Consider the following 26,474-nt stretch of genomic DNA (forward strand, 5'->3'; position numbering starts at 1 on the left):
AGTTAGTCCCGTTGTGACACCCACAGTATTTACAGTTTATTTACAGGATAATGAAGAATAGAAAATAGCAAAAAAAATCCAAATTCAGTGGGCTTGACTTGGTCAGATGCTGCATTTTATCACCTTTATAGAGAGATTGCTATAAATGATGAAGGAGGACTGTGAGAACATTATTTCTAAAGAAACACCACATGAGCCAAATCTATTTCTGCATCGTTTGAATTTGTAGTAAATCATAGTAAAAATCTGGGTTTTCTTAAGTGCAAGATAACGGTCCTAACCCGACCCTGCCCTGACACCTCCAAACAAACAGACCAAATTTTATGCTCTGAATAATAAAAATCATGTGAAACCTATCCACTAAAAGAAGAAAAGCAAATTATGCATTAAAAAAAAGACTCAGTCTTCCTATTAGGACTTTGATAAGAACTTGAATGTGGCAAATAATCAGAAACACTCTTTGTAGTGTTTATATTTTTGAATTGCTATGAAAAACAATTTATCCTTTTTTTATGAATGCTATTTTATCAGGGAAAAATTGCGTGAGGGATTAGGTTTGCTATGTATTAAATGGGCATTTGTTTGTCTACTCAATTTATTATTTGTAGGAAAAGACAAATTAGGAAATGACAACATGTTAAAGAACATTCATTACTAATATTTTGTATGCACACACTTAAATCTTTATTAAATTGGTCAACATTAGTGTGAATGGTCAACAGTTTTGTCAAAACATTCAGAATTAACTGGAGTTGCTGTAAAGATCAGTCACAATACTACGATTATATATTGCTTTGCTTGAGTTGAGTGTTTCATTTAGAAGACAGACGGGTCCAAAACCTTCATAAAGAGAGACAATGATGGCAAAAAGTGACAAACTGTAGCAAAGGGAAGTGATAACAGAGAAGGTACAACAGTCTTTTCTGGGAAAAGACAGAAGATAAATTTAGCAGGGGTACTGCATAAGCATGAGCAAAGGAAAGCAACGAGGAGAAATGAGGACTCCAAAAAAAAAAACCCCAAACATTCAAGAGTTACAGGAAGGCAATGAATAGGAATGAAGATCATTTTGAGAATACATAAGGAGAATATGATCACAGACAAATAAGGAGTAGGAAAGGGCTGGGTCTTATATCTCAATAAACTGTTAGGGGAAATCCAAAACTACACAAGCATACATATAAGATTACAAGAATAGATCAAAACTCTTCCTTATATGATGCAGGCAGAGTTCATGTCAAAAAATATGTACCCAAAATTTATAACACCTGATTAGTGGAGTCATGTCTAGGCAAAGTGTCAGGAGAGGTGTTGGCATCTGTGCTCAGAAAAACACATTTTTAAAAAGCCCGCAGAAAGAATAAGGGTAAGAAATAGAGTGAACTGATCTTGAAACTCCATGATACTCTGCGGATCCTCTTTGTGACCATTCTTTAAACTCGCCGCTGATCCTCTCCCATGTAATTAGACATCTTTGGGAATTCCCAACCTCTCCTCTTCTCCTTCCAGCAGCTTCCTGTAGGTTGCAATCTCTGCATCCAGCTTGAGCTTAATGTGCAGCAGTTCCTGGTAGTCTTGGAGATACTTGGTCATCTCCAGTTTGGTATCACAGAGCTGAGACTCCAACTGAGCGATGACGCTGTCTAGGTTCCCCACCTTATCCATGTGGGAGATCTCCATGTCCTCCAGCTGCTGCTCCAGGGCGGCATTGCGAGCCCTCAGACCATCAATCTGATTCTGAAGATCTGTCACCTGGTTGTGGAAGGTGGTGATCTCCTCTTTCATGGTTTTCATGTGTTCTTCATGTTTGCCAGCATGGTCCTTGAGATTGTCAAACTTGGTCTTGTACCACTTCTCTGCTTCTTGGACATTGCGAGCAGCAACAGCTTCTATCTCTGCACGCATGTTACGCAAATAAGCAGCCAGATCAGGGCGATCGCCATCCATCTCAGCACTAATTTTTGAGTCCTCAATCTGCTTCATGAGGTCAGCCACTTCTTCATCATGCAGCTTCTTGAGAAACTCTATTTCGGCCACCAGTTGTTCTATGCGCTTCTCCAGCTCAGCCTTCTGCAGCGTGGCATTGTCAACATCTTGACGAAACTCCTTCAGAATCATTTCTGCTTCTTCTTTAAGTGCCAGCTCCTCCTCCAGCTTAAGTCTCCAAACTTCTACTTCTTCTTCGATGTAGCCACGTTCAATATCAGCTGCTCCCTTCTCATTAGTCAGGACCTCAATTAGCTCTCGCACCTCTTTAAATTTGAGCTCGTATTCTTCTCCGATGCCCGTGGGGCCTCCCTTATAGCGGCTCTGCAGGGCAGTTAGCTCAGCTTGAAGAGAAGCATTTCTCTGTTCGAGTGCCTGAACTTTCTGAATGTATCCTGCGAACTTGACATTGAGTTCCTGCATTTCCTCTTTCTCATTGGCATGGTGCTGATGTATCTCTGTGCCCACCTCGATGGCAGTTCCATGATAACCCGAGCGTCCCCGGCTGTCATAAGAAGCTCCACGGCACCGGGAAGGTGACGGACTTTGAACTCTCGCTCTGCTGGCACTGCTAACTTGCAGACTTTTCTGGCTGTAAGATGCAGCTCTCATGTTGTGTAAGATACCGGCTTTGTTTTTCAATTTACAGAAGAGTGGCTGCTCTTTTGGCTTCTTGTGTAGCAAATATTGCGACTGACAGTCCCCTAGACTGTCTCTGAGTTTTTATGCAGTAATAAAGAATGTCTCAGACACCCTTGAAACTCACGCTACACTTTAACACATTTCAAAAGTGGATTATGACTGACTTTCGGAGAACTGTGGCTGCACACTCTTTATTAGCTAACGCTGTATTGTTAGTGGCCAGGCAGGTCACTCCCTGGCCTTTGCACCAGGATGTGAAATAGTGATGAGATCATATATGAATGCTCTTTTTAACTCATTATTCTCTTAGGACTCTAGTTGGGTGTGACAGACTTGAAGAGGCTATCCAGTGCGCTGGTAAATGACAATGTGCTTTGGCAGCAAGTTTTTCCAGAAGACTGCTCTGACACAGATTCCCTCAACTTCACATTTAGACAGTTTGAGTTAAGAATTAGTTAAAGGTAAAACATTTTATTGCAAGTATAGCTAAAGAGAATATATCTAAAGCATATTTCTAAAGAGGACTAACAACAGAAATTTGGCACATATCATGAAATCTTTTAGAAAGAGAAAGTCTATTAAGAAAAGACGCATTTCCAAGATACAAATGGAGGAAATCGAGAACAGTTGAGGAGTGTGAACTGATAAGGCAGAAAATGAAACACTGAATTAATCCAGCTATCAATAATGTTTAAATATTTATCATGTGTATCATATCAGCGGCTCCTATTGTGGGTAGAATACATGCAATGTTTGCTAACCTAATCTGCATGTAAATGCATGAAGTGTCACTCACTTTGACATACTGTCCCACAAAGTCAGTGACCTCTGAAGTGAAGCAGCCCGAGGCGTCCACAGGGCAGATAGGAGCCTGGTCCTTCTGGATGATGTTGTATTCAGTGCACACCCTATAATCATCCTACAGAGAGATCATATTACAGTTTAGAGATGGGTTTGTCTGGCATCTTTATTATCAATACAGTCTTCTGTATTAAACCTTTTCACGGCTGTTTTTCTTAGATTTATAGTATACATATTATTTATTATTTTACAAATACAATTTGCACTACCCTCTTGCACAATGTCAACTACAGTTTTACTTTTGTTTTTTTTCACTGTATATATAAACTTTTGCATTGCCTAGTATAAGGCCCTTATGCAGTGCCTGCGGCACTTTTAAGTTAACTCTGTTGTTTATTTATTGTAGACTGTACTGTTTTTGTTATTTATCCTGCTGCTGTAACAAAATAATTTCCCTTGTGGGATCATCTAAAGTATCCATCTATCTATGCTTCCATCCATCCATCTAATCTCTCTCTGTGTGTCACAAATATCCACTTATAACAAAGTCACATGTAATGAAAATGTAAATGAAATAAATTAGAGTACACAATCTTAATGTTGATCATTTCATCTTAAGCTCACTTTACAATTCCATTACTGCATATAGGTGCAACCAAAAGTGAACCCAGTTTCGACAGTGTAAAGATATGTTATGACTCCATATTAAATTCCTTGTTGAGCTGGATACTTTTTTGCAGTGTTGAAACAAGCACTGCTGGTATGTGACAGCTATGCATGAAAGATCTGAGCACTGTCCGGCTGCAGATGTAATTTGTATTCAAACAGCCTGTCAAAACCCAAGACAGATGTGTCACATGGTCATTTCACATCTAGTCATACAATACAATTTGAAGAACATAAATTGACAGTTCTTTCCCTTTTACTGTACAACTTCAGAGCTAATGTGCTTGTTTTTGATATGGTATTATTAACTGAAGAAGATCTTTTTCATTTTTTTTGAAAATCAAAATTATTGTGACAACTAAGTAAATTAAAAAATTAAATGCAGATTTAAATGAGATGCTAACTACAAGGGTGTTGTTAACAGTTCAGAGATTGCTGTACAGAAAGCTAAGACAGTTGGTTGGTATTCCAAGCTGGCTATAGCCACTGGGGCACTTGTCTACCCTTGGCAAGGCCATCTAACCTCTTAGCAATGACCCAATACATCTGATAGCACTACTGCATTGGACTCAATACACTGATACCATAGCACTCAAAACAAACACTCCTCGACAACAATATACCTCAACTTGAAATGAATTTGAAAATGTGTGTGCTCATTTCATCTCATCTTAAATGCATACATTTAATTAAAAGAATTTAAATTATCAGGCAAGAAACACAGCATCCTACATCAGATAAAAACACCCAATAAATCCACATAAGATGTTGACGCTCATAAGATAATTGTTTAAAATAGCATCCCAAGAATCTATGAAGTAACTCATCAGTTGAACCTTTAATTTTTCTGCTTTTTATGATTACTACAAACCAAGAGCAACACTTCTTTAACATTTAATTTTACTTTTTGCAGCTCCCCCTTATGTAATGAGCATTGCATGTTGTCACAGTTGCATGATTTTAGAAAAGATCCTACTTACAGCTCCAAAATAAGGTGCCTGGTGGACCACTCCTGTGCCCTCTTCCTCTTTGACATAGTTATCCGTCAAAACCTGGAAAGCTCCTTTCTCTGAACACTGAATTAAAAAAATGACAAGATATTAGATGAAGGGTGAGGACAGGGTGAGTAGTACAGCAACAATACAAACTCATGGATGCATTTAGATGTAAATAGAGGTGTCACTGTGCTGTGTTAATTAAAGACAGGCATACTGTTTAGTTTCTGAAAAACATTAGACATAACTGTGAAACAACCAGGAAGAAAAACTGTACTAACCTTTGCAAAGTACTGGAAAAGAGGCTTGTATTTTTTCCCTTTCAGTGTCTTACCAGGAAATCTAAAAAGCAAATAAAACACTTGAAACCTTCCTACAATAACTTTAATTCATAATTACTGCAGACACAAACCAGCAGAAACGCTGTACCATCACAGCTTCACAGGACAAAAGACGTTTCCTCATATTGATTCCACTTTTTAAATCCAGACACCAGTTTGTTTTTCCGCACCAAAATCTTTCTAAACAGTGTCCCTCCAACTGTTGAGCTTGCACAAAATAAATGAGAAGAAAGGAGCAGAACAACATGTTGATGGACTTATCTCAGTCACCTTGAGCTAGAACTGTGAGCAGTAGCTTTATGTAATGGTGTTTAAGCCTTAGAAGCAGCGGAGAGTAATTTGAGGACGTTCTTAGCCTTGAATTTCACCTCTCAGACTCACACCAAAAAATTCAGACAAATCATCTTTACGATACAATTTTTATAACTTATCTCACAGTAAAGGACAGACGTTAAATGTTTTTCTTTTTAAAAAGGGAGGTGATTTCACTTGGTAAGGACAGAAATTGCCTCAGGATCTTTGTGAGATCTCCATTTAAGGGCTGCGTTCATATTGGCAGCTGAGACAGTCCTGATGCACCGTTTCTGTAATCATAGTTCAAATAAAGGCGTCTGTGTTTAAGGGTTTTGTCCTTGTGGAAGAAGAAGAGGAAGGACATTTTTTTTGTCTTGTTTACATCACCGGTTCAGTTATCTGATATACAGGATGAGAGGGGATAAATCATGCCTAGAAATTTGCTCCATCAGGTTTCAGTAAATTCTGTAGTCTTTATTCACTCACTTGTTTTCGTCATCTCACTACGCTTTATTTTTTTCTGCTATGTGCTTTCCCTGTGCTCCAGACTCATCCAGTGAGCTGAGAAATTGGAATTGTTCCCCTTTCTGCTGCAAAGAACAACACTTAGCTGGTAAAATACAACCTCTCCTAATCTGGCTGTTATAAATTTTAAAGTCATAACTCAACAAAAAACCTTTGACAAGAAACATTAAATACAAGTTTCTTACTCGTTGAAAAAGGCAGCAGCTGGGTTTCAAGTACAAAATGTTAACATTACATAAATAACTATAATTATATAATAACAACTATATTTCCAAAACAATCATGTATTGTTATCTAGACTTTCACTTCAACTTTTTCCAATTAAATTGAGACTAAAAACAAAAAATAAAAATCTAGAAATGCTTCAGTAACTACATAACACAACGCGGTTTGTTTCTCTTTATTGCTTTTCAGAAGCATTTGTCAGCTGAAACAGCTTTAATTTTGGAAAGCAAATTAAGGCAACTAACGTAAGTCATGACGCCAGCAATCAGGGCACAAATCTAGAAATGCTACTAACAAAAAGAAACAGCAGCTGCTGGCTCGTATTTTGTGTACCCTTTATTCACAGCTCTGGTTGCTAGCTGACTTCTTGTTAATAAAGTAGGACTGTATTGTACAGTATATTCACCTAAGGGAAATTACTTCCCCAGTAGCTCAGCAACAGACCGCTGCACTTTGGTGCCAACAGACTGAAGTGTGCACATTTTTAAAAATTTAATCCTTTGAACTTTTTATCTTTTTCTTCACTTATATAGCCTTTGTACTCACTTGTCAAGGATAGTGTACTCGCTCTCTGACTTAAACAGAGCCCCCAGTCTTGCCTCCATCATGATGTAGGTCTTGTGTGTGGTATTATCTAAGAGACAAAATAGAAAATCACGTTGGTTTTTAGGTTTTTTTTGTAATTTTCTTGCTTTTTTCCCCATCACACCTGTAGAGAGCATCAATCCAGATAAATCATTAACCAAAGACTCCTTTTACCAATAAATTTGCTACTGTTAAATGTAGGTGCACTTTAACCACAAACACTTTCAATGTCAGGCGATAGAACGATGTAGATTTGCAATGACTCAACAGTTATTCAGGCAGCTGACTGACATTTTTAGTTTGTCTACATCTGAAATGGATCACAAATGGTCATTCATTAAGCAAAGAACCTATAACAGCAAACTTCATATCTTTAGGCGTGCACTGCTGGTCAGCAACAAAGATTTCTGAGGATGTAACTAGTGCATTTTCTTCACGTGTAATAACACTATTAACATAAACATCTTTATTTTTTACTTAACAGTCATTTAGAGCATTGGGGATGTACTCCTATAACTTCGAATTAATACACACATAATAGACAATTACATTTTTTCACACTAGCTTATGGCAACAGACTTTTTACTTTCATTGCTCAGTCCTCTCAATAGTCCAGAACACAGCAGCTAGGTTGCTAACAAATTAGCCGATGGCCACACATCACCTCTGTTCTTGCTTTTTTTCATTAGCATCCAAAAGGAAAAAAGGAAATGCAGAAATGCACTTAAAAAATGTTTTTTAATTACATATAAAGCCCTACACGGCCAGACTCCTGTATGTTTAACGGACCTGTTGAGACCTTATTACAGCGATCTGCCTCACCAGTCACCAGCTCGGGGCCTTTTGACTGTTCCACACTGTGATCGCTTAATCTTAAACCTCTTAATCTTTAATTTTGGCTAAAATTCATAATAAATGTACATAAGTACGTATGTATAAACAGATATAAGAACTTACGCTTGACTGTGTGCAACAGCTAGTTATTTATTTTTTTCCATCATTACTCATTCCCTCCTTTTTTTTGTGATGAAAACGTGGCTGTTTTCAGCTCTTCATCACACCATCTTTGAACATTTAGCAAGTCCAGAGCAGACCCATAAATTAGATAAATAGAACTGGGGAAAAAAATAAATGAATAATAAAAAGATATGACAGTGAACCTGGTCCTCCAGTTGCTCAATCTCAAGTATAAATAGCTAAAAATGAAACCAGGTCCCTGTTGCATTTTCCCCTTTTTCCATATAGTTTTGAAATCTCGCAGTATGTATAATAAAAGGGGAATGACAAGGCAGATTTCTATGATGTGATGCGTGGGGGGTATCCTGGTGATTTTTCAAAGTCTGTCATGTAAATAGCCACAGCAGCAGGATTTATCTTTATTGACCTGAATTTCAGGTGATGATAAATAGCAACTCATCCAACATGGCTCAGATCCATTCGTCTCATAGCTGTGCTGTATTCATGTCTGAAGGTCCATTTGTGAATAATAATAGTAACAGTGATGTAACATCTTGTTTCTGATAGGGTCCATTATCATCATCATAATAATAATGATAGCTGTCATACAGCCGTCACTGAGGGGGGAGAACTGAACCTTCTTCTACATACAGCCAAAAACAGATTGTAAGAAACATAAAAAGACGAGTCCCCAGTAACAGCAAAGATGACACTTGTGAAGAGGGCAAAAACCAAATGGCCTGAGACACTGAGACACAAAAAAGAGCGACAAGAGGGCAGCATCAATAAAAGATGTTTCTTCCCCTCAGTCGTGTGACAAATGACTGCACAGTTCAGACCTGCTGACAGCCCCCAACTCAAACAGCGACAAAAGCAGCGAGGGAAACAGGCAGACGTTAAAAGAGACGGACTGAGAAGGAATAAGCACAAGGAAGGACGAAAACAGGTGGATTTGAAAGCAAAGAAAGCGCTAAGAAAAGAGTAGGAAGAACTGGGATGAAGATCGAGTGAGTGAACAAGGAGAGATAAAAAGAGACTGAGCTGATACAAAAAAAAGACCACATTCATTGGTATTCCAAGGCGGTCTCCCATGCAGCACAGGCGGTGCAGTAATGATAACAGACTGTGCTTCAACACTGCCCCCTACAGTATCATCTGCACTACGCCAAAGTAAAAGGAATCTAGGTCATCCTTTTAAAAACCCACCAGTTTCTCTCATAGGGAACCAAAACCTACAGCAGGAGGGTAACAGAAAAACAGTAGCCACCTCTCTTGAGTATCGTTTTTTTATATTTGAACAAGGACAAGGCTTTTTTTGAGTGCCCTGATTTGAGATTCAGCCACATTTTCAGGTTTGAGCTACACAATGTCTCTCGCACACACGCACCCCTACCAGCTAAAGCCAAAAAACACATCTTGATACATTAAAATAGGAAAAACAAGTGTTAATGCCATAAATAAACAATAGCTGATTTTTTTTCCAGAGGTTATTAATTATACATTTGCATTTCCTGTTAACATGTTGCTGTAAAATGATTTATACAGTGGGGCAAAAAAGTATTTAGTCAGCCACCGATTGTGCAAGTTCCCCCACTTAAAATGATGACAGAGGTCAGTAATTTGCACCAGAGGTACACTTCAACTGTGAGAGACAGAATGTGAAAAAAAAATCCATGAATCCACATGGTAGGATTTGTAAAGAATTTATTCGTAAATTAGGGTGGAAAATAAGTATTTGGTCACCTCAAACAAGGAAAATCTCTGGCTCTCTCAGACCTGTAACGTCTTCTGTAAGAAGCTTTTCTGTCCCCCACTCATTACCTGTATGAATGGCACCTGTTTGAACTCATCACCTGTATCAAAGACACCTGTCCACAGCCTCAAACAGTCAGACTCCAAACTCCGCCATGGCCAAGACCAAAGAGCTTTCGAAGGACACCAGGAAAAGTATTGTAGACCTGCACCAGGCTGGGAAGAGTGAATCTACAATAGGCAAGTAGCTTGGTGTGAAAAAATCAACTGTGGGAGCAATCATCAGAAAATGGAAGACATACAAGACCACTGATAATCTCCCACGATCTGGTACTCCACGCAAGATCTCATCCCGTGGGGTCAAAATGATCATGAGAACGGTGAGCAAAGATCCCAGAACCACACGGGGGGACCTGGTGAATGACCTGCAGAGAGCTGGGACCAAAGTAACAAAGGTCACCATCAGTAACACACTACAACGGCAGGGAATCAAATCCCGCAGTGCCAGACGTGTTCCGCTGCTGAAGCCAGTGCATGTCCAGGCCCGTCTGAAGTTTGCCAGAGAGCACATGGATGATACAGCAGAGGATTGGAAGAATGTCATGTGGTCAGATGAAACCAAAGTAGAACTTTTTGGTATAAACTCAACTCGTCGTGTTTGGAGGAAGAAGAATACTGAGTTGCATCCCAAGAACACCATACCTACTGTGAAGCATGGGGGTGGAAACATCATGCTATGGGGCTGTTTTTCTGCCAAGGGGACAGGACGACTGATCCGTGTTAAGGACAGAATGAATGGGGCCATGTATCGTGAGATTTTGAGCCAAAACCTCCTTCCATCAGTGAGAACTTTGAAGATGAAACGAGGCTGGGTCTTCCAACATGACAATGATCCAAAACACACCGCCCGGGCAACAAAGGAGTGGCTCCGTAAGAAGCATTTGAAAGTCCTGGAGTGGCCTAGCCAGTCTCCAGACCTCAACCCCATAGAAAATCTGTGGCGGGAGTTGAAAGTCCGTGTTGCTCGGCGACAGCCCCAAAACATCACTGCTCTCGAGAAGATCTGCATGGAGGAATGAGCCAAAATACCAGCTACTGTGTGTGCAAACCTGGTAAAGACCTATAGTAAACGTTTGACCTCTGTTATTGCCAACAAAGGTTATGTTACAAAGTATTGAGTTGTATTTTTGTTATTGACCAAATACTTATTTTCCACCCTGATTTACGAATAAATTCTTTACAAATCCTACCATGTGGATTCATGGATTTTTTTTTTCACATTCTGTCTCTCACAGTTGAAGTGTACCTCTGGTGCAAATTACTGACCTCTGTCATCATTTTAGGTGGGGGAACTTGCACAATCGGTGGCTGACTAAATACTTTTTTGCCCCACTGTATATGGCTATATAAATATAATTAATTAACCCTCTAATTATTGCAAAAGTTTTGTATTTTTGCATTTAAAAAAATTGGGAAAAAATGCCTACTTTGTTTCATCAACTAGCTTTCATTGGTGTAGCTCTTTATACAACAGCCATGCAATTAATTAAAATGAATGGACTGAACAAAATAACAGCACCGCAAACTAAATCATGACAAACAAAAACAAACACTTTTTCTGAAACTTCCATTAACTCCTGTGACCTTCAAGAAAGCAGGATTTATTGTAAGAATGTTGAATTAGACTTCTGCATTAGTTTTCATTAAGAAACTGGAAAATGGGTTTGTGTACAGTATTGTTGTTCAGCAGAATAAAAACTGGATTAAGGTTGTTAAAAATGTGTCTTTTAACTAGTAAACAAAACATCTGTAATATATTAAATTGTAGTCTAGCTGTACTCTTTTTTGCAGACTATAGAGAAAGTTTTCTGTTTAAAAGTTATTGCTTAAAATTGCAAAAATACTTTAATGCCTTTACTTTAATGCATGTTGGCCATTAGCACAAACACTCTTATGTAAGATTCTGTTGTTTAAACCTGAAAGGAGCAATTTAGGTGGGTGATTGTATTTTCACTTAAGGATAAATCCTGCATGATCATAACTGATGTTCATGCAAGTTACTGCCTGTGTGTTTTGTTTGAAGATAAAAACAAAGTTCCAGTCACACCAACACATTACGGGTCCATTATTTCCTACGGGTGCAATTTGCAAAGGCAGCACTCCTCTTCAGCTAATTTGTTCTTGTTTGTTCTTTCTGAATTAAAAGAAAACAAACATCTATCAGCTGATACTGTGGTCCAAAACACTAAAGCCACAAGGGAAACAAGATTTTCAGTCAGAAAAGTTTTGCCTCAGGCATCAGCATTTAAGCACTATCATTTAACAAAACTAGTTGTCCTGAGTGGTGCACTGCAAAGGAAGATTAATGGGTTAGAGTGGTATGTCGAGCCTGAAGCTAGAGTTTTCAGCAGCACAAAGGTGGCTGTTATTTGTTTTCTTTATTTAACCTGGCTAGATTACGAAACAACTTCACTAAACACAGCTGGCCTTAGCTGCCTTTAATCACCATGTTCCATGATTCTATCATGGCGATATGATAAGAGTGAGAGAAATTTTCAGCTGAAGGTTACATATGCTGAAATTGCTATGCCGTATACTGCTAATGTCACAAAATGAGACTGTGCAGTTAACAGTTCCATAAACTAAATGTGTCACAGTGCCACTGGAATTTATATGCATTCAGTAGATCAGTGTTTCCCAACCACTGTCCCGCAAGAAATGATCAGGTGTACCGTGGAAGATTATGTGGTTTCACCTGACTGGTACTCTAAGCGACCTGCGTGAGTAATGGGCAGAACAATTACATTCTCTTCCGCTAGAGGGCAGTACAACCTGTTGTTCCAATTAAATAGATTGCCAACTGCCAGTAAACAGAAGAGGACATGCTGCAAGTGAGATAACACTGAGCATAATAGCAATAAATAAATATTTGAAACGAAAAAGTAGTCAATCTGACCTGGGTCCTGGAGAAAATTTCAACCCAGATGAAGGCCCTAGCAAGAGTAGTGGTCAGAAGAAAGCAAAAAAAGGTATACTGGGGACAAACCGCTATGCCTGGTGCATGGAGAAAAATCATCAATATGCTTTTGGTGACATTTTTGTTTGCCGTGTGATTTCTCTAATGTGAAATATGTGCCGTGGCTCCCAAAGGTTGGGAAACACTACAGTAGACGATACAAAAAATGAATACATTTGTTCTTTAGACTCTTAATTCTCCTTAGCCAAGTCTGTTTTAGGCTAAATTGCTGATAAAGCAACTAACGTCTATTGGCATTCATCACAGGGAGAAATCACTCACTCCTCACATAAAACAGAATCATTTTTGAATGCACTTCCACTTGTACTCAACTGTATCAATCATTAAGAGCACATATGTCATGTTATCAATAAATGATAATACCAAGTATGCATTAAGTGGTAAAATAAATATACTGATCTACCAATTTACAAGATTAACTATTTTCTGCTGCATTCCTCGTTTACATTTTTACAGTTACAGTGACCTGCTCCTCTTTACTGTAGCATTTAGTAATTGGCTGAGTTAAAAAAGTGTAAAACCACTGATTGTAAGGAACGAGGTGCATAACTGCAATGACTTGAAGAAACAGCAACCCTTGGGGGAGACCGTGGCTCAGGGGGTTGGGAAGCGTATCTATAACCGGAAGGTCGCCGGTTCGATCCCTGGGCTCTCTGTCCTGGTCGTTGCGTCCTTGGGCAAGACACTTTACCCTACCGCCTACTGGTGTTGGCCAGAGGGGCCGATGGCGCGATATGGCAGCCTCGCTTCTGTCAGTCTGCCCCAGGGCAGCTGTGGCTACAACCGTAGCTGCCTCCACCAGTGTGTGAATGTGAGAGTGAATGAATAGTGGTATTGTAAAGCGCTTTGGGTGCCTTGAAAAGCGCTATATAAATCCAATCCATTATTATTATTGTTGTAGCACAAGATGTGTGCTATGTTCTTTGCTCACCTTTGACCTTGACATAAAGTAATTCTGGGTTCACACACAGGGCCAGGTTGCTCGGCAGTGTCCATGGTGTGGTTGTCCAGGCAATCAAAGCAACATCCTCATTCTCAACCAGTGGGAAGTTGACAATCACCGAGGGGTCCTGAACATCCTGGAGACAAGCATTAAGCATAGAAACAAGGTCAACTTTGTTTTAAGAAGTACAGTACCTGCACTTACAATAGAGGCAACAATAGCCGTGTTACATTACACCAGCAAATATGTAAAGAGGTAATGTTCTGTGCCAACCTTGTAGTTCTGATTGGCCTCAAAGTTGGACAAGGGGGTGTTGCAGGCAGTGGAGAAAGGCATAACTTTGACACCTCGGTACACCAGACCCTTGTCATACAGCTGTTTAAAAACCCACCTGAGAGAAAGAAAACAAACATTTTAAAATAAAGAAGAAAACATCAACTCCACAAAACGCAACAAGTTTCAAAGATTCTGTGTCTAGTAAGTTAAATTGCAACAGTTTCACACATGAATACGTAAAATTGTTAGCTTTATCTCTCTGGTAACAGTTAAAAATCGTTCAGACTGATTTCCCACATAGCATTCATCAAATATGACAGAGCATTTATGAAAAGAGTCAGGTCATGGGCCAGTGGTGAGAAGAAATGAGAGAAGGTTAAGTTAAAGACCATTTTATATTCTCCCACAGGCTGTATTACTGACGAATTTCAAAACTTATTTTCCTGCTAAAGCCTTTAATTAATAACCAATATGAGTGCAAAGGGATGCTCATCCTCACTTCTCACAGGGAATCCATAGATATATTTTGCATCAAATGCATCATCTATTATCACCAGAGAGTGAATTCTGATGCAAGTATTACAATATATAACAGTGCACAAGCACTGCATACAAAGACATAAAGCTGGGACTTGCACTCTTCTACATTTATCTTAATATGCAATAAACTACGAAAGCTGTGCACAATGTTATGTGAACACAATGTTGTTTTGACTGTTCACAAACCTAAATGTGTAGAACAGAGCATATTTCCTGCCCTCAACATGGCTATTTAAATGTTACAGAGGAAGTCTTGACATTGAGCATCTGAAGGAAGAAAACAACTGACTAACACAAGCTAAACATGTTGCTTTTTTCACTTAATACAAGATATTTTGACTTGAAATAAGTGAAAAGAAATCTGCCAATGAAACAAGTGAAAATTATTTAGTTTTTCTCTAGTTACAAGATTCACTGTCTTGAAACAAGTTCATATAGCTTACTGGAATGTTGCTTTGTAGCTGATTTTGTCTTATTTTAAGTGTAATGAGATATTTTGACTAGAAATAAGACAAATATACTTGTTAAGATTTTGAGTGTACATGCAGAGGGCTCTATATCCATAAATAACTTTCATTTTCAATAGCGTGCAAATCTCTTGAGCCACACCTCATAGTGTTTGCATGCACTTTTGTCTTTAAACACAAAAGCTTAAAAGGTTTTGAATGAATTCTGATAAAACTTTGTAGGGGTGTAGAGTGGGGTAAAGTTACTTGTTAAATTATGTATTGTATCCACCAAGGTATTCAAGGTCAACTCAATAATTTGTTGGTTAAAAATTGACAAAAAGCCTTTTAGTTGTAGTTTCTTACACATGCAAGTTGTCTGTTATTGTCAATGTTATGTTATGTCAAACTTAGAGGAGAACCAATTCTTTCAGATTCTTTGAGAAAGAGCAAATTTTAGATGAAAAATCGTGTATCTCAGCATGCTGTAAAGTGTGTCCTTAAAATTTTATGGAAAACCTGAGAGATGCATCTGTCCCTCTATCTGCTTTTCACTGAAGCTTCATCAGAAATGCTCTCAGTGGAAGGATAGCTGTCAAGAATCTACTCTTAAGGAAGGGAAACATAGATAAAAGCCTGGGGTATGCCAAATTGCACAAGAACTGGACTGAAAATCAGTGACAGCAGGTCTGACTGAGTGAAGAATCCAAACTGGAGATTTCTCCTCATCAATATGTATGGAGGAGGTCAGGAGACAGATACAACAGTGAGTGTCTACAGTGATTTGTAAGACACGTGGAGGTTCTGCCATGGTTTGGGGTTGCATTTCAGCCAGTGGCATTGAAGAGCTTGTCGAAATTGATTGAACTATGAAGGCTGCAAAGTACTGTCACACCACCATGCAATACCACCAGTAAAGCATGTGATTGGCAACAGCTTCATTTTCATTCATTACAATGATCCCAAACATACTGCCCACGTAGTAAAAGCATAGATGGATAGAAAAAAAATCTGAACATAGAATGGAAAAACAAAATATTTTGAGTGTTCAACTGGAGTAGAAAAGCACTATAATAAGTATCCATTTACCATATCAGACAACATTACTGAATTGGTGTGGGATCACACTGACATAGAACACAACAGGCAATTGTTTAAATTCTACAACATAATGGTCAAGTCTCACTGAATGTATTTTGGGATTTTGCAGAAGCTGGTGCAACCAGATCAGTCTGATTACTTCGGTTGGCTAAAACAAACAACTGCACTGTCACAAAGCATGCAGAGAAAAAGAAACCAAAAACTCAAGAGTACAGCATATACAGTGGGGCAAAAAAGTATTTAGTCAGCCACTGATTGTGCAAGTTCCCCCACTTAAAATGATGACAGAGGTCAGTAATTTGCACCAGAGGTACACTTCAACTGTGAGAGACAGAATGTGAAAAAAAAATCCATGAATCCACATGGTAGGATTTGTAAAGAATTTATTCGTAAATCAGGGTGGAAAATAAGTATTTGGTCACCTCAAACATGGAAAATCTCTGGCTCTCACAGACCTGTAACATCTTCTGTAAGAAGCTTTTCTGTCCCCCACTCGTTACCTGTATGAATGGCACCTGTTTGAACTCATCATCTGTATAAAAGACACCTGTCCACAGCCTCAAACAGTCAGACTCCAAACTCCGCCATGGCCAAGACCAAAGAGCTTTCGAAGGACACCAGGAAAAGTATTGTAGACCTGCACCAGACTGGGAAGAGTGAATCTACAATAGGCAAGCAGCTTGGTGTGAAAAAATCAACTGTGGGAGCGATCATCAGAAAATGGAAGACATACAAGACCACTGATAATCTCCCACGATCTGGGGCTCCACGCAAGATCTCATCCCGTGGGGTCAAAATGATCATGAGAACGGTGAGCAAAGATCCCAGAACCACACGGGGGGACCTGGTGAATGACCTGCAGAGAGCTGGGACCAAAGTAACAAAGGTCACCATCAGTAACACACTACAACGGCAGGGAATCAAATCCCGCAGTGCCAGACGTGTTCCGCTGCTGAAGCCAGTGCATGTCCAGGCCCGTCTGAAGTTTGCCAGAGAGCACATGGATGATACAGCAGAGGATTGGGAGAATGTCATGTGGTCAGATGAAACCAAAGTAGAACTTTTTGGTATAAACTCAACTCGTCGTGTTTGGAGGAAGAAGAATACTGAGTTGCATCCCAAGAACACCATACCTACTGTGACGCATGGGGGTGGAAACATCATGCTATGGGGCTGTTTTTCTGCCAAGGGGACAGGACGACTGATCCGTGTTAAGGACAGAATGAATGGGGCCATGTATCGTGAGATTTTGAGCCAAAACCTCCTTCCATCAGTGAGAACTTTGAAGATGAAACGAGGCTGGGTCTTCCAACATGACAATGATCCAAAACACACCGCCCGGGCAACAAAGGAGTGGCTCCGTAAGAAGCATTTGAAAGTCCTGGAGTGGCCTAGCCAGTCTCCAGACCTCAACCCCATAGAAAATCTGTGGCGGGAGTTGAAAGTCCGTGTTGCTCGGCGACAGCCCCAAAACATCACTGCTCTCGAGAAGATCTGCATGGAGGAATGGGCCAAAATACCAGCTACTGTGTGTGCAAACCTGGTAAAGACCTATAGTAAACGTTTGACCTCTGTTATTGCCAACAAAGGTTATGTTACAAAGTATTGAGTTGTATTTTTGTTATTGACCAAATACTTATTTTCCACCCTGATTTACGAATAAATTCTTTACAAATCCTACCATGTGGATTCATGGATTTTTTTTTCACATTCTGTCTCTCACAGTTGACGTGTACCTCTGGTGCAAATTACTGACCTCTGTCATCATTTTAAGTGGGGGAACTTGCACAATCGGTGGCTGACTAAATACTTTTTTGCCCCACTGTATTTGCAACTTAATGCCCGAATAGTCAGGACCTAACATGAAGTAATGGTTTGTGTGTCTGACACACATCATGCGTGTTGGTCTTATTTAATGACAAAGCACCCCCTCTCAGGATAAATCCTGCGTTCTGCCTGAGCTGTCAGATTTAGCCAGATAACAGCTACCCAAAACCTCAGAGACCCTACTTAGTTCCCATGAATATACAGATTCTCTTTCAGGTGCATTTCATTGATTTGCACTGCTCTTGGTAGATTCTGCTGCTCATTGTTGAAATAAACTGGCTGCATTTGTGTTCAGAAATTTGCACATTGCCAATCCAAAAGCACCCTTCCATAGCCCCACACCATGTTTTTGCAATTGCTGCAGTCAAAACAAGTCTTTATAAAAACGTGCATTTTTTCCCCTTTTTACATACATACCAGACAGTCTCCATGAACCATGGGTAAAGGGTCTTGTAGTCATTTTGGAAGTCAATCCATCGTCCCATTCGCTTTACTGAAGCCTAGATACAATTACAAACGCACGTGAAAATGAAAAGAACAAATTACCATGGTAAATATATGCAGGGCGATTTGTTATAGATTTTTATGATATGAATTTAGAGGTAACACATATTTACAACTACTTTAGAAGGTCACTCGTTATGCAGGCTTACAAATGGCAAGGAATTCACCACAACATTCAACATGAACCTAGCCCAACTATTTAGTGTAAACTGTGTTTTGCTCTTAGTCAGATACACTGGACTCACCTCCCACTCGTTGGAGTATCTCATTACAATGCTTCGGCATTGCTTGTTGTACTCAGCAATGCCCATTTTGGCCACATCTTCTGGTCCTTTGATCCCCAAAGTCTTATCAATCTCATACTCCTACATAAAACACACAGGATTTGACAAATACTAAATATTAACAGACCACATTGTAACATTGAATTGAAACATTAAAAAGACAGCTATGGCAAATTCTTACCACAGGTAGGCCATGACAGTCCCATCCAAAGCGCCGGTCCACATAGAAGCCACTCTGGTGGTAAAAGCGAGTAACAATGTCCTTGATGGTACCAGCTAAGATGTGACCATAGTGGGGTAGACCAGTAGCAAAGGGAGGTCCATCGTAGAAGGTGTACCTGGTTTGAGAGATAGGTAGCAAATGCAAATCTTGAATACTTCTATGTGGAACAGCATTTTTGTTAACTGGTAAAACAAACTCGCAACATGCTATACATTTATTTATACAGCACACAGCAAATAAATCTATCAATACTTAAAAGAAAAACAAATCATTTAAGACCAATAAAAATAATCAAATGAAAAGGCACAAAGTTTTAATATTTAGAGAATAATAAATCATAAAATAATAAGAGAGACACATTAGGGAGAATGACACTGTAAGTCAGAATCTGAGAAAGCTATTAAAAAGAGGTATGATTTCAGCTGGTATTTAAATACTATTAGTAGGTAGATGACCCAATTCCAGAGTTTTGGACTTGGGCTGTATGAGACAATCTCCGGTCAGGAATATGAGACAATAAGGAATTTGCAATTACTAAAATCTGCTTATCGCTGGAGTGAGCAATGTGGGACACAGGATATCTGAGTGAGATATCTAAGTGAACGACATGGGTCATAACCTGGATCATTTTCTTACAATCACTTATATATGAGTAATAATATTTTCACAAAAAGCCAGTGTAACAATTTAAAAACAGGCAAAATATGATCATCCTTCCAGGTACCAGTCAGGAGTCTAGGAGCTGCACTTTGACACACCAGTAATAACAACTGTGATATTAGTGTTTTTACTCAATTCAATATATAATGAATTACAGTAATCCAGTCTCCATGTAATTAAAGCATAAATAACCTTCTCACAGTTGCTGATGAAAATAAATGTTTTAACTTTAGTTAAGAGTGTAGATTGAGAAAAGCTTCCTGATTTGATCTGCAAGTCAAATTTAAAGAATGAATATGAAAATAACACAGATATGATCCTAAGCTATGAAAGAATAATGGAAAGTGTAACACTTTACTTTCACTTTGACTTTCATTACACTTTTTTTGAGAGCCAAGTTTTAACCTGAGGTAAACAACAGGTTATTTTCTTAACCACTTATCCAGTCAAGGTCAACGAGGGGCTGGAGCTGACTCCAAAAACAAACAAACAAACAAACAAAAAAAACAAACAAACAGATACAAGAAGAATATGCAAATTTCTAACAGAAAAGGCCCAGCTGATAATCAGGTTTGAATCTAGAACATCATAGCTGTGACGCAATGATAACACAGTATTTGTGCTTTCTGATATTATACTACCATACACCATACACACTTTTCATAGCTACCTTGTTTTTTCCAATGGACCTCACATGACTCAGACACTGGTAAGAAATAAAACTGGACAATCAGGAAATACAACTATTTTCTCTGGCTGTTACCAGCTGCCAGAACGCTTAAAACCAATCCTTATAAAACACCCAGCATTAAAGCGATACAACAAAATTATGTCTGCTCAAATACAGATTGTTAGCAGCTATAAGTCATATATTGACTATACTATGACTATTACATTTAAAAGAACTGTTCGTAAGTGTTTTACAATAAGTTATAATAAATGGTGGATTTTTAGACGTTTATACTGGAGATTGTCCGAACCAACACATTCCAAGCAAAAAGCTAACTTAATCTAAACACACTTCAACCAAATTTCAGTATTATCTTAGGTTATTCACAGCTTGTGTGTAAATATGTTTTGTTCGTTAGGAAATGGGAGCACCTAGAGAAAACCCATACAGATACAAGAAGAACATGGAAATTTGCAACTGGATTTACCTGGGTCTGTTCTTGGACTGTTTGAGGCATTCCTGGAAGCAGTCCTTTTCATTCCAAAAGTTTATAATCTTCTCCTCTTCAGAGGGAAAGTTAATGTTTTCAGGAACCCGCTCCACCATTGCGTCTGTGAGGACAAACAAAACTCAAATGTTACACTCACAGAACAGGAATTATAGTTTGTACTTCCTGCCAAGATCATCACATGCACAATTTTTTTTAATGCATTAACAAACTAGAACTATAAAGAATCACCTATTAAAATATCCCTAGTTATGCCTATTTTATAAAAGTGAATAATTAAATCTCACTTTCAAGGTAAAAACTTTTAGACTCCACTACGCAAAAGTTTCTGATCAAATAACTAAACAGAGCCAACGCCTAACGAAACTACCTGTAAGCATATTTTCTAAATGAATGCCTTTCACGCTCCTCTGATAAAGGTTCTTAACTAAAAATAAAACTAAAATCTAAAGCTGCATGCGAAAAAAAAAAGTTAACAAAAATAATAACACAAAACTACAGTAGTTTTAGTATTTGTTAGATTAGTAAAAAAAAAGAAAATAATAATAATAATAATCACAATTTGCCTGATGAGTCATGTTTATTGAGACTTTGGAGGTATGCAACACTGTGAGTTAACTTCTCTCACAGACTTCTGTATTTTATTGTAACCCTGTACTGACTTCCCTAACTAAAAGGACTAAAACCGAGCACATTTTCAAACAATAAACTGAAACTGGCAAAACCAATTTGTAAACTAAATGCAAAACCTAAAAAATTATAATAACTCTGACTCTCATTCTTTGATGTGCCAAAAACCTGTCAGAGCTCAATACTTTCTTAGCAAAACATGCTGTCCCTTTTTTTAGGAATCATGTTTAACCCTGAAGTCAAACCTAGATATATGTTATTTCTACCTCCGACATATAATCACTCTAAATTTGACCAAAGTGATAATTAAATCTGATAAATCAATTTTCCACAGCAGTCAGTTCGCATCCGAGAAATGACGCCTCCTTGTTGTTAGCTGGAAGGTTAAGCTAGTAAGTCGGCGCTTCAGTTAGTTAGCTTGTAGCTGAAGGAAACGCAAAGTTTATTAAAAATTACGTTCAGTCGCTCACTCACACTGACAGCCGTACAGCGCAGTGTTGCTGCGACCAAACCTTCATATTAAGGCCATTACTAAGTTTGAATGCAGGTACTCACATGCTGTCCGAACCCGGCTGACAAGACACGAGAAATGATGCAAGCTGGAGTCAGAGCGTGAGCGGAAGTGACGACTAATGGACGGCAAACAACGTTGTTGCATGAAAATAAAAATAAAACGCTAAATTACATAGACAAGAACAACAAAACAAAAACAAAACTCCACAAAAACATCTCCTAATCTTATCTTCAAATTCAGTGATTTGTTTTTTAAATAACGAAATTCGTGTTTTTAAAAAACACTATTAATCTACTTGTTTTACTAACTAACTTTTACTACGACTAAATTATATTTTGTTCCCACTTTGGTTCTTTCTTTTTATATTTTATTCTGTTCATTACTATGACTATATGCCATCTACTAAAGGTTTAAAAATCGACCACAAGTTTTAAACTTTTTTTTTCAATTAAAAAAAACTTAAACATTTTGACTACCCTATATTTTCAGTAAACTTACTTCCTAAGATACAAACACTATACACTATATGTTCAGCCTCTATGCATTTTTTTTTATGGGGGGGGGGGGGGGGGGGGGGGGTATTTGCTCTAGTTGACTCCACCTCTACAGGTTTTTTTGTGGAATAACAATTCTCTGCCATGGATAGGGCACAAAAGATGTGAAAATGCTATAAGTCATCAGATCTCAGCCCCACTGTATGGGCGGTTTGGGTCTAATATGAAAGAAAAAGAAAGAAAGAAGAAGAAAGTGTACTTTATTGATCCCCGTGGGGAAATTCCTCTCTGCATTTAACCCATTCACTCAGTGAAGCAGTGGGCAGCCATATGTTAAAGACTGACAACATCATCAAAACACGAAATGAGTAAATATCATTGTCAAGACAGGTGAAGCTTTTCTGGCAGCAAGGAGGTCCATCACTTCACTTCCTGGTGTTGAATTGCTTTAGTTATTACCCATGTGATAACACCTGTGCAATGATTGTGTTTTCACATGGTAATGTCACACTTTCATGACTTCCATTCATGGTGTTTCAAATCTTTGCATGGGATTAAGGAAAGGGGAAAAAAGATGCTAGAAGTCAACTTGATTTATTCAACTCCCTTCCTTATTAGAATATATTTCTGTCACAGCTTGTTAGTGATTTTAGAAATCTAGAGAAAGTTCTTATTTCTATTGAGGTTGTGCAATCAAACTTCATCTATCCTGATTAAAACCATCCCCCCCCAATCTTTGCAATATTTCAAACTCAACCATTATCCAGTTTTCTACATACTTTCAGTTTCAATGAACAAACTAGAGACACATTAGAAAGAAATAAACCCTTAATAACCAATAACATAATTTATTCTATAAAACCAGAGAGAAGCAGGAACCTCAATAAAGAACAATCAGATGTTGGTGTGTTAACAAAGCATAGCTTTATTTTGATGATGGTAACACAAAATGGACTCTGACAGACATGAGGTGATGGGCTAGCTGCTTATTTCTCCATAGCGGCCTTCCGTGCTGCCTTCAAGCCCTTCTTGTTGTGCTTCTTAGCAAAGCGCATATTCCTCAGGAACTTGGGGTCCACCTGCAACAAAGTAAACAAGTAGTTAGCAGGTTCACTGAACTGAAAGTTCAGAAAGTTTTCTTCGAAGCAAAATAAACTTTAATAACACAATGCAAAAATAATTATTTCATTTTAACAGGTTAGCGAGAGCTTTGGGCAGACAGAGTAATGTTAGCAGCTTTGTATCATGTATTAAAACAGTGCTAACCTAAATGAAACTGATAAACCTAAACCTTACCTAATCCAACAATCCAAAATTACCAAGGACCTCTCTGTTACTCTGCACATTCACACACACACTTTAATAACCAGATTATAATAATAACCAGGAGGTCTTTCAGCAGTGATCCAATTTCTTTAATGTAAAAAAAAAAAAAAAAAAGTAAATAAATATGACAATTAACTGGCCTATCTATATAATTTCAAACCAACCTGCCTGTCATGTCACTGTGTTTATGCCTGATTGGGAGCAGGTCTCTGAATTAATCATCAATCCAGAACGCAACCATTTTAAGGAATTAATAAATTAGCTTGGGTGGGCGGTAGCTAAATAATTGATGAATGCACATTCTGATGATTCGAGCCCACAGCTGTAGCAAAGGTGTGTCTTTACGTTGCTAATACTTCAATTCAATACGTTTGTTTTACTTGGATTTCCAAAAATCAGAACAATAGTCACCTGAAGGTAATTTATATTGCAAGGTAAAGGCCCTACTGTCCCAACAAACACCCTATGAGCAAGCACTGGGCAAAACTGCTAAAGAAAAACTTCCTTTCAACAGGAAGAAACCTCAAGGAGACTAGGTAGGGCCTGTCTTAGAGCATGAACCACTTGTCACGCTCCAGAGATGATTTGTTACCAAAGGGAATTACTTCAACAACTTGAAAATAAATAAATTAATAACTTTAATTAATAAGGGTCCAGTACTTAAATACGCAAAAAACTATTCCAACTAAACATAGAAAAAAAGCTTGCTTCACAGTTTCGGTCCTTTTGATTGGTATTTGCTACTTCATGCAAAAGCACTATTGAATCAAATCAAGCTAGCCAACTGCTGCTGATCTGCGATCCAAATGTAAATAAATACCTCAACTCTAGGAAGAACAAATGATGGATGTAAGTAGTTACAATTGTGATTACATTTCGGAAAAACAGGGCTTTAAACTACTCTTTAAAAAGCTTGACCAGATGTACAACACCTGATGAGTTACCATTTGTTAAACAGCCATTTTATAATTTCACAGGAAATTGTCAGGGAAAACACTGCCTGGGCTACTTTTGTCCACACATTGAAATTATGTCACTGCATATAATGCTATCAATACTATTGCTGTCGTTTTCTTTCAAAATATTCATTCTCCAAATTAGAAAGTCACTAGTAACAGTAGCACACTGGAAAAGGCTGACAGAAAACGCTGTAACTGTAAATGCTGCTGCAAGCAAGCGCCAATGCAACGTTTTAAATTTAGAAATACTCCATATTACATTTTAAGGCAATAACATCCACTCACTTCATTACAAAAGTTATACAAAGCACACTTTACTACAGAGGATTTGACCATGAGCTGCATGCTTGCCTTGCAGATCATGTTCACAAAACCCGTTTTGTTTTTTTCAAAGATACAAACATGTAAAATTGTAACAGTACGCACCCCCTTCAGAGATTCATATCGCTGTGATCGTGGCTTCTTGATGCCATTCCTGTGGTGTTTCCGAGCTGTTCAAATAAAAAGGAGCGACAATTAATACAAAGCAGCTAGCTTTGCAATATTTAACTACAGGCAAGTAGCTAAACCTCAAAGCTAACGCAACAGCACCACATCTCGGTAAAACGACTTTACAGTTACTTCAGCAGTTACTTACACTGGTTGTGGGTTGTGTGGTTCTTAGACTTGGCCATTTCGACGCTGGTTAATCTAAAAGTAGAGAAAATGAGGGAGAAATGCGCATCAGACCTTAATCTGTAGTTATCATCAGTATTAACTGGGATTGGATTAGCATCAGGTGGCTAACGATGCTTCATTCATTTCAACCAGCTGTGTCCGTCGGAAAAAATTCTGGGTAGCAACAGAATTATGATATAAAACTACACATGAAATAAATAATAATTTTAAAAAATGACTGTGCGGCTGGGCTGTGCTTAGAAAGACTGCCTGGTGGTCGGAAGCTACTGCGAAACTACAGCTCTGCTACACAGAGCGTTAACACGCCTTGAACGTCATTTTCAGGCTTTATTTGGGATCCCATCTAAACAATACTGCCATGGATCCATCATTAAGAAAGCCCCTCATCTAAATCACTGTCTGTTTCTTTGCAAACATATGAAATACACTCAGATTGATGAGGATTTTTTAAGAGTCCCCGAGTTGGGGAAAATAGATACCTGCCACACGAACAGACGACAACCGGAAGAGAAAGAAAACCCGAGCGAGCAGAAAAAGATAAAGAGTGGAGCCAAGAGAGGAAGTTAGCGGCAGAAGAACAGATGTGGATGGTGACAGCGCCTCCTGCTGATTGGTGGGTCCTTCTACAACAGGCTGGAGTCTACGACAAGCCACTGGATGTCACTCACAGCCTTTCTATTCCACAAATGAAAACGTGACAGGTCTGCTTGTAACTAGAAGACCCACTGATTTGATTTTGACTGATTCTCTTCTGCATAATCTTTCACTTTTGTTTTTGCATTTGGAAACTATATATTTGGAGCAGAACTATATAAATAAAAGGGGAAAAAAAGGATCGGAAATACAAAACAGGCCAAAATGTATATAAATGCAATTTTGTTGAATGTACACTTCCTTTTTCTCCATGGTATTTTTTCCGTCGTATATGGACCGGTTTTTATATAGCGCTTTTCTACTCTGAGCACTCAAAGCGCTTTATACAACTAATTCATTCACCCAATCACACAAACACTTTTTCTAAATTGTTATGTGCTTACTATCTAACATTCATACACATTCACGCTCCGATGGATGCATCAGAGAGC

General features: G+C 38.5%; 3 protein-coding genes across 3 annotated transcripts in view; all 3 read right to left on the minus strand.

The window, feature by feature from the left end:
• iars1 (isoleucyl-tRNA synthetase 1) overlaps positions 1-22,056 on the minus strand; it is a 61,329-nt gene extending 39,273 nt beyond the window's left edge. The window contains exons 1-11 of the mRNA XM_026167730.1: positions 21,974-22,056; positions 20,768-20,891; positions 18,909-19,065; positions 18,689-18,808; positions 18,357-18,439; positions 14,023-14,140; positions 13,738-13,885; positions 7,022-7,109; positions 5,372-5,432; positions 5,076-5,171; positions 3,425-3,547 (exon numbers count right to left, since the gene is read on the minus strand). Of these exons, the coding sequence (XP_026023515.1) occupies positions 3,425-3,547; positions 5,076-5,171; positions 5,372-5,432; positions 7,022-7,109; positions 13,738-13,885; positions 14,023-14,140; positions 18,357-18,439; positions 18,689-18,808; positions 18,909-19,065; positions 20,768-20,886 (1,113 nt within the window). The 5' untranslated portion in view covers positions 20,887-20,891; positions 21,974-22,056. The remainder of the gene's footprint in view (positions 1-3,424; positions 3,548-5,075; positions 5,172-5,371; positions 5,433-7,021; positions 7,110-13,737; positions 13,886-14,022; positions 14,141-18,356; positions 18,440-18,688; positions 18,809-18,908; positions 19,066-20,767; positions 20,892-21,973) is intronic.
• LOC113022378 (vimentin) lies at positions 549-3,244 on the minus strand. Its single transcript, XM_075410373.1, has one exon. The coding sequence runs from the start codon at positions 2,596-2,598 to the stop codon at positions 1,465-1,467; it is 1,134 nt and encodes a 377-aa protein (XP_075266488.1). The 5' UTR covers positions 2,599-3,244; the 3' UTR covers positions 549-1,464.
• A 1,271-nt stretch (positions 22,057-23,327) lies between the features above and the next one.
• Positions 23,328-25,950, minus strand: rpl29 (ribosomal protein L29). Its single transcript, XM_026167731.1, has 4 exons — positions 25,869-25,950; positions 25,349-25,401; positions 25,138-25,202; positions 23,328-23,505 (listed from the first exon to the last, which is right to left on the minus strand). Exons 2-4 carry the CDS (start codon positions 25,383-25,385, stop codon positions 23,413-23,415), a joined length of 195 nt encoding a protein of 64 aa, XP_026023516.1. The 5' UTR covers positions 25,386-25,401; positions 25,869-25,950; the 3' UTR covers positions 23,328-23,412.
• Positions 25,951-26,474: the final 524 nt, after the last annotated feature.

This window comes from Astatotilapia calliptera, chromosome 5 (assembly GCF_900246225.1).
Source record: "Astatotilapia calliptera chromosome 5, fAstCal1.2, whole genome shotgun sequence".
NCBI lineage: Eukaryota > Metazoa > Chordata > Actinopteri > Cichliformes > Cichlidae > Astatotilapia > Astatotilapia calliptera.

Bases quoted from the DNA above. Each gene is read 5' to 3' on its own strand.
- LOC113022378 (XM_075410373.1), bottom strand. From the start codon at position 2,598: ATGAGAGCTGCATCTTACAGCCAGAAAAGTCTGCAAGTTAGCAGTGCC.
- rpl29 (XM_026167731.1), bottom strand. From the start codon at position 25,385: ATGGCCAAGTCTAAGAACCACACAACCCACAACCAGT. The intron at 25,203-25,348 runs GTAAGTAACTGC...TTATTTGAACAG, and splicing joins CCACACAACCCACAACCAGT to CTCGGAAACACCACAGGAAT. The intron at 23,506-25,137 runs GTGCGTACTGTT...ACTTTGTTGCAG, and splicing joins GATATGAATCTCTGAAGGGG to GTGGACCCCAAGTTCCTGAG.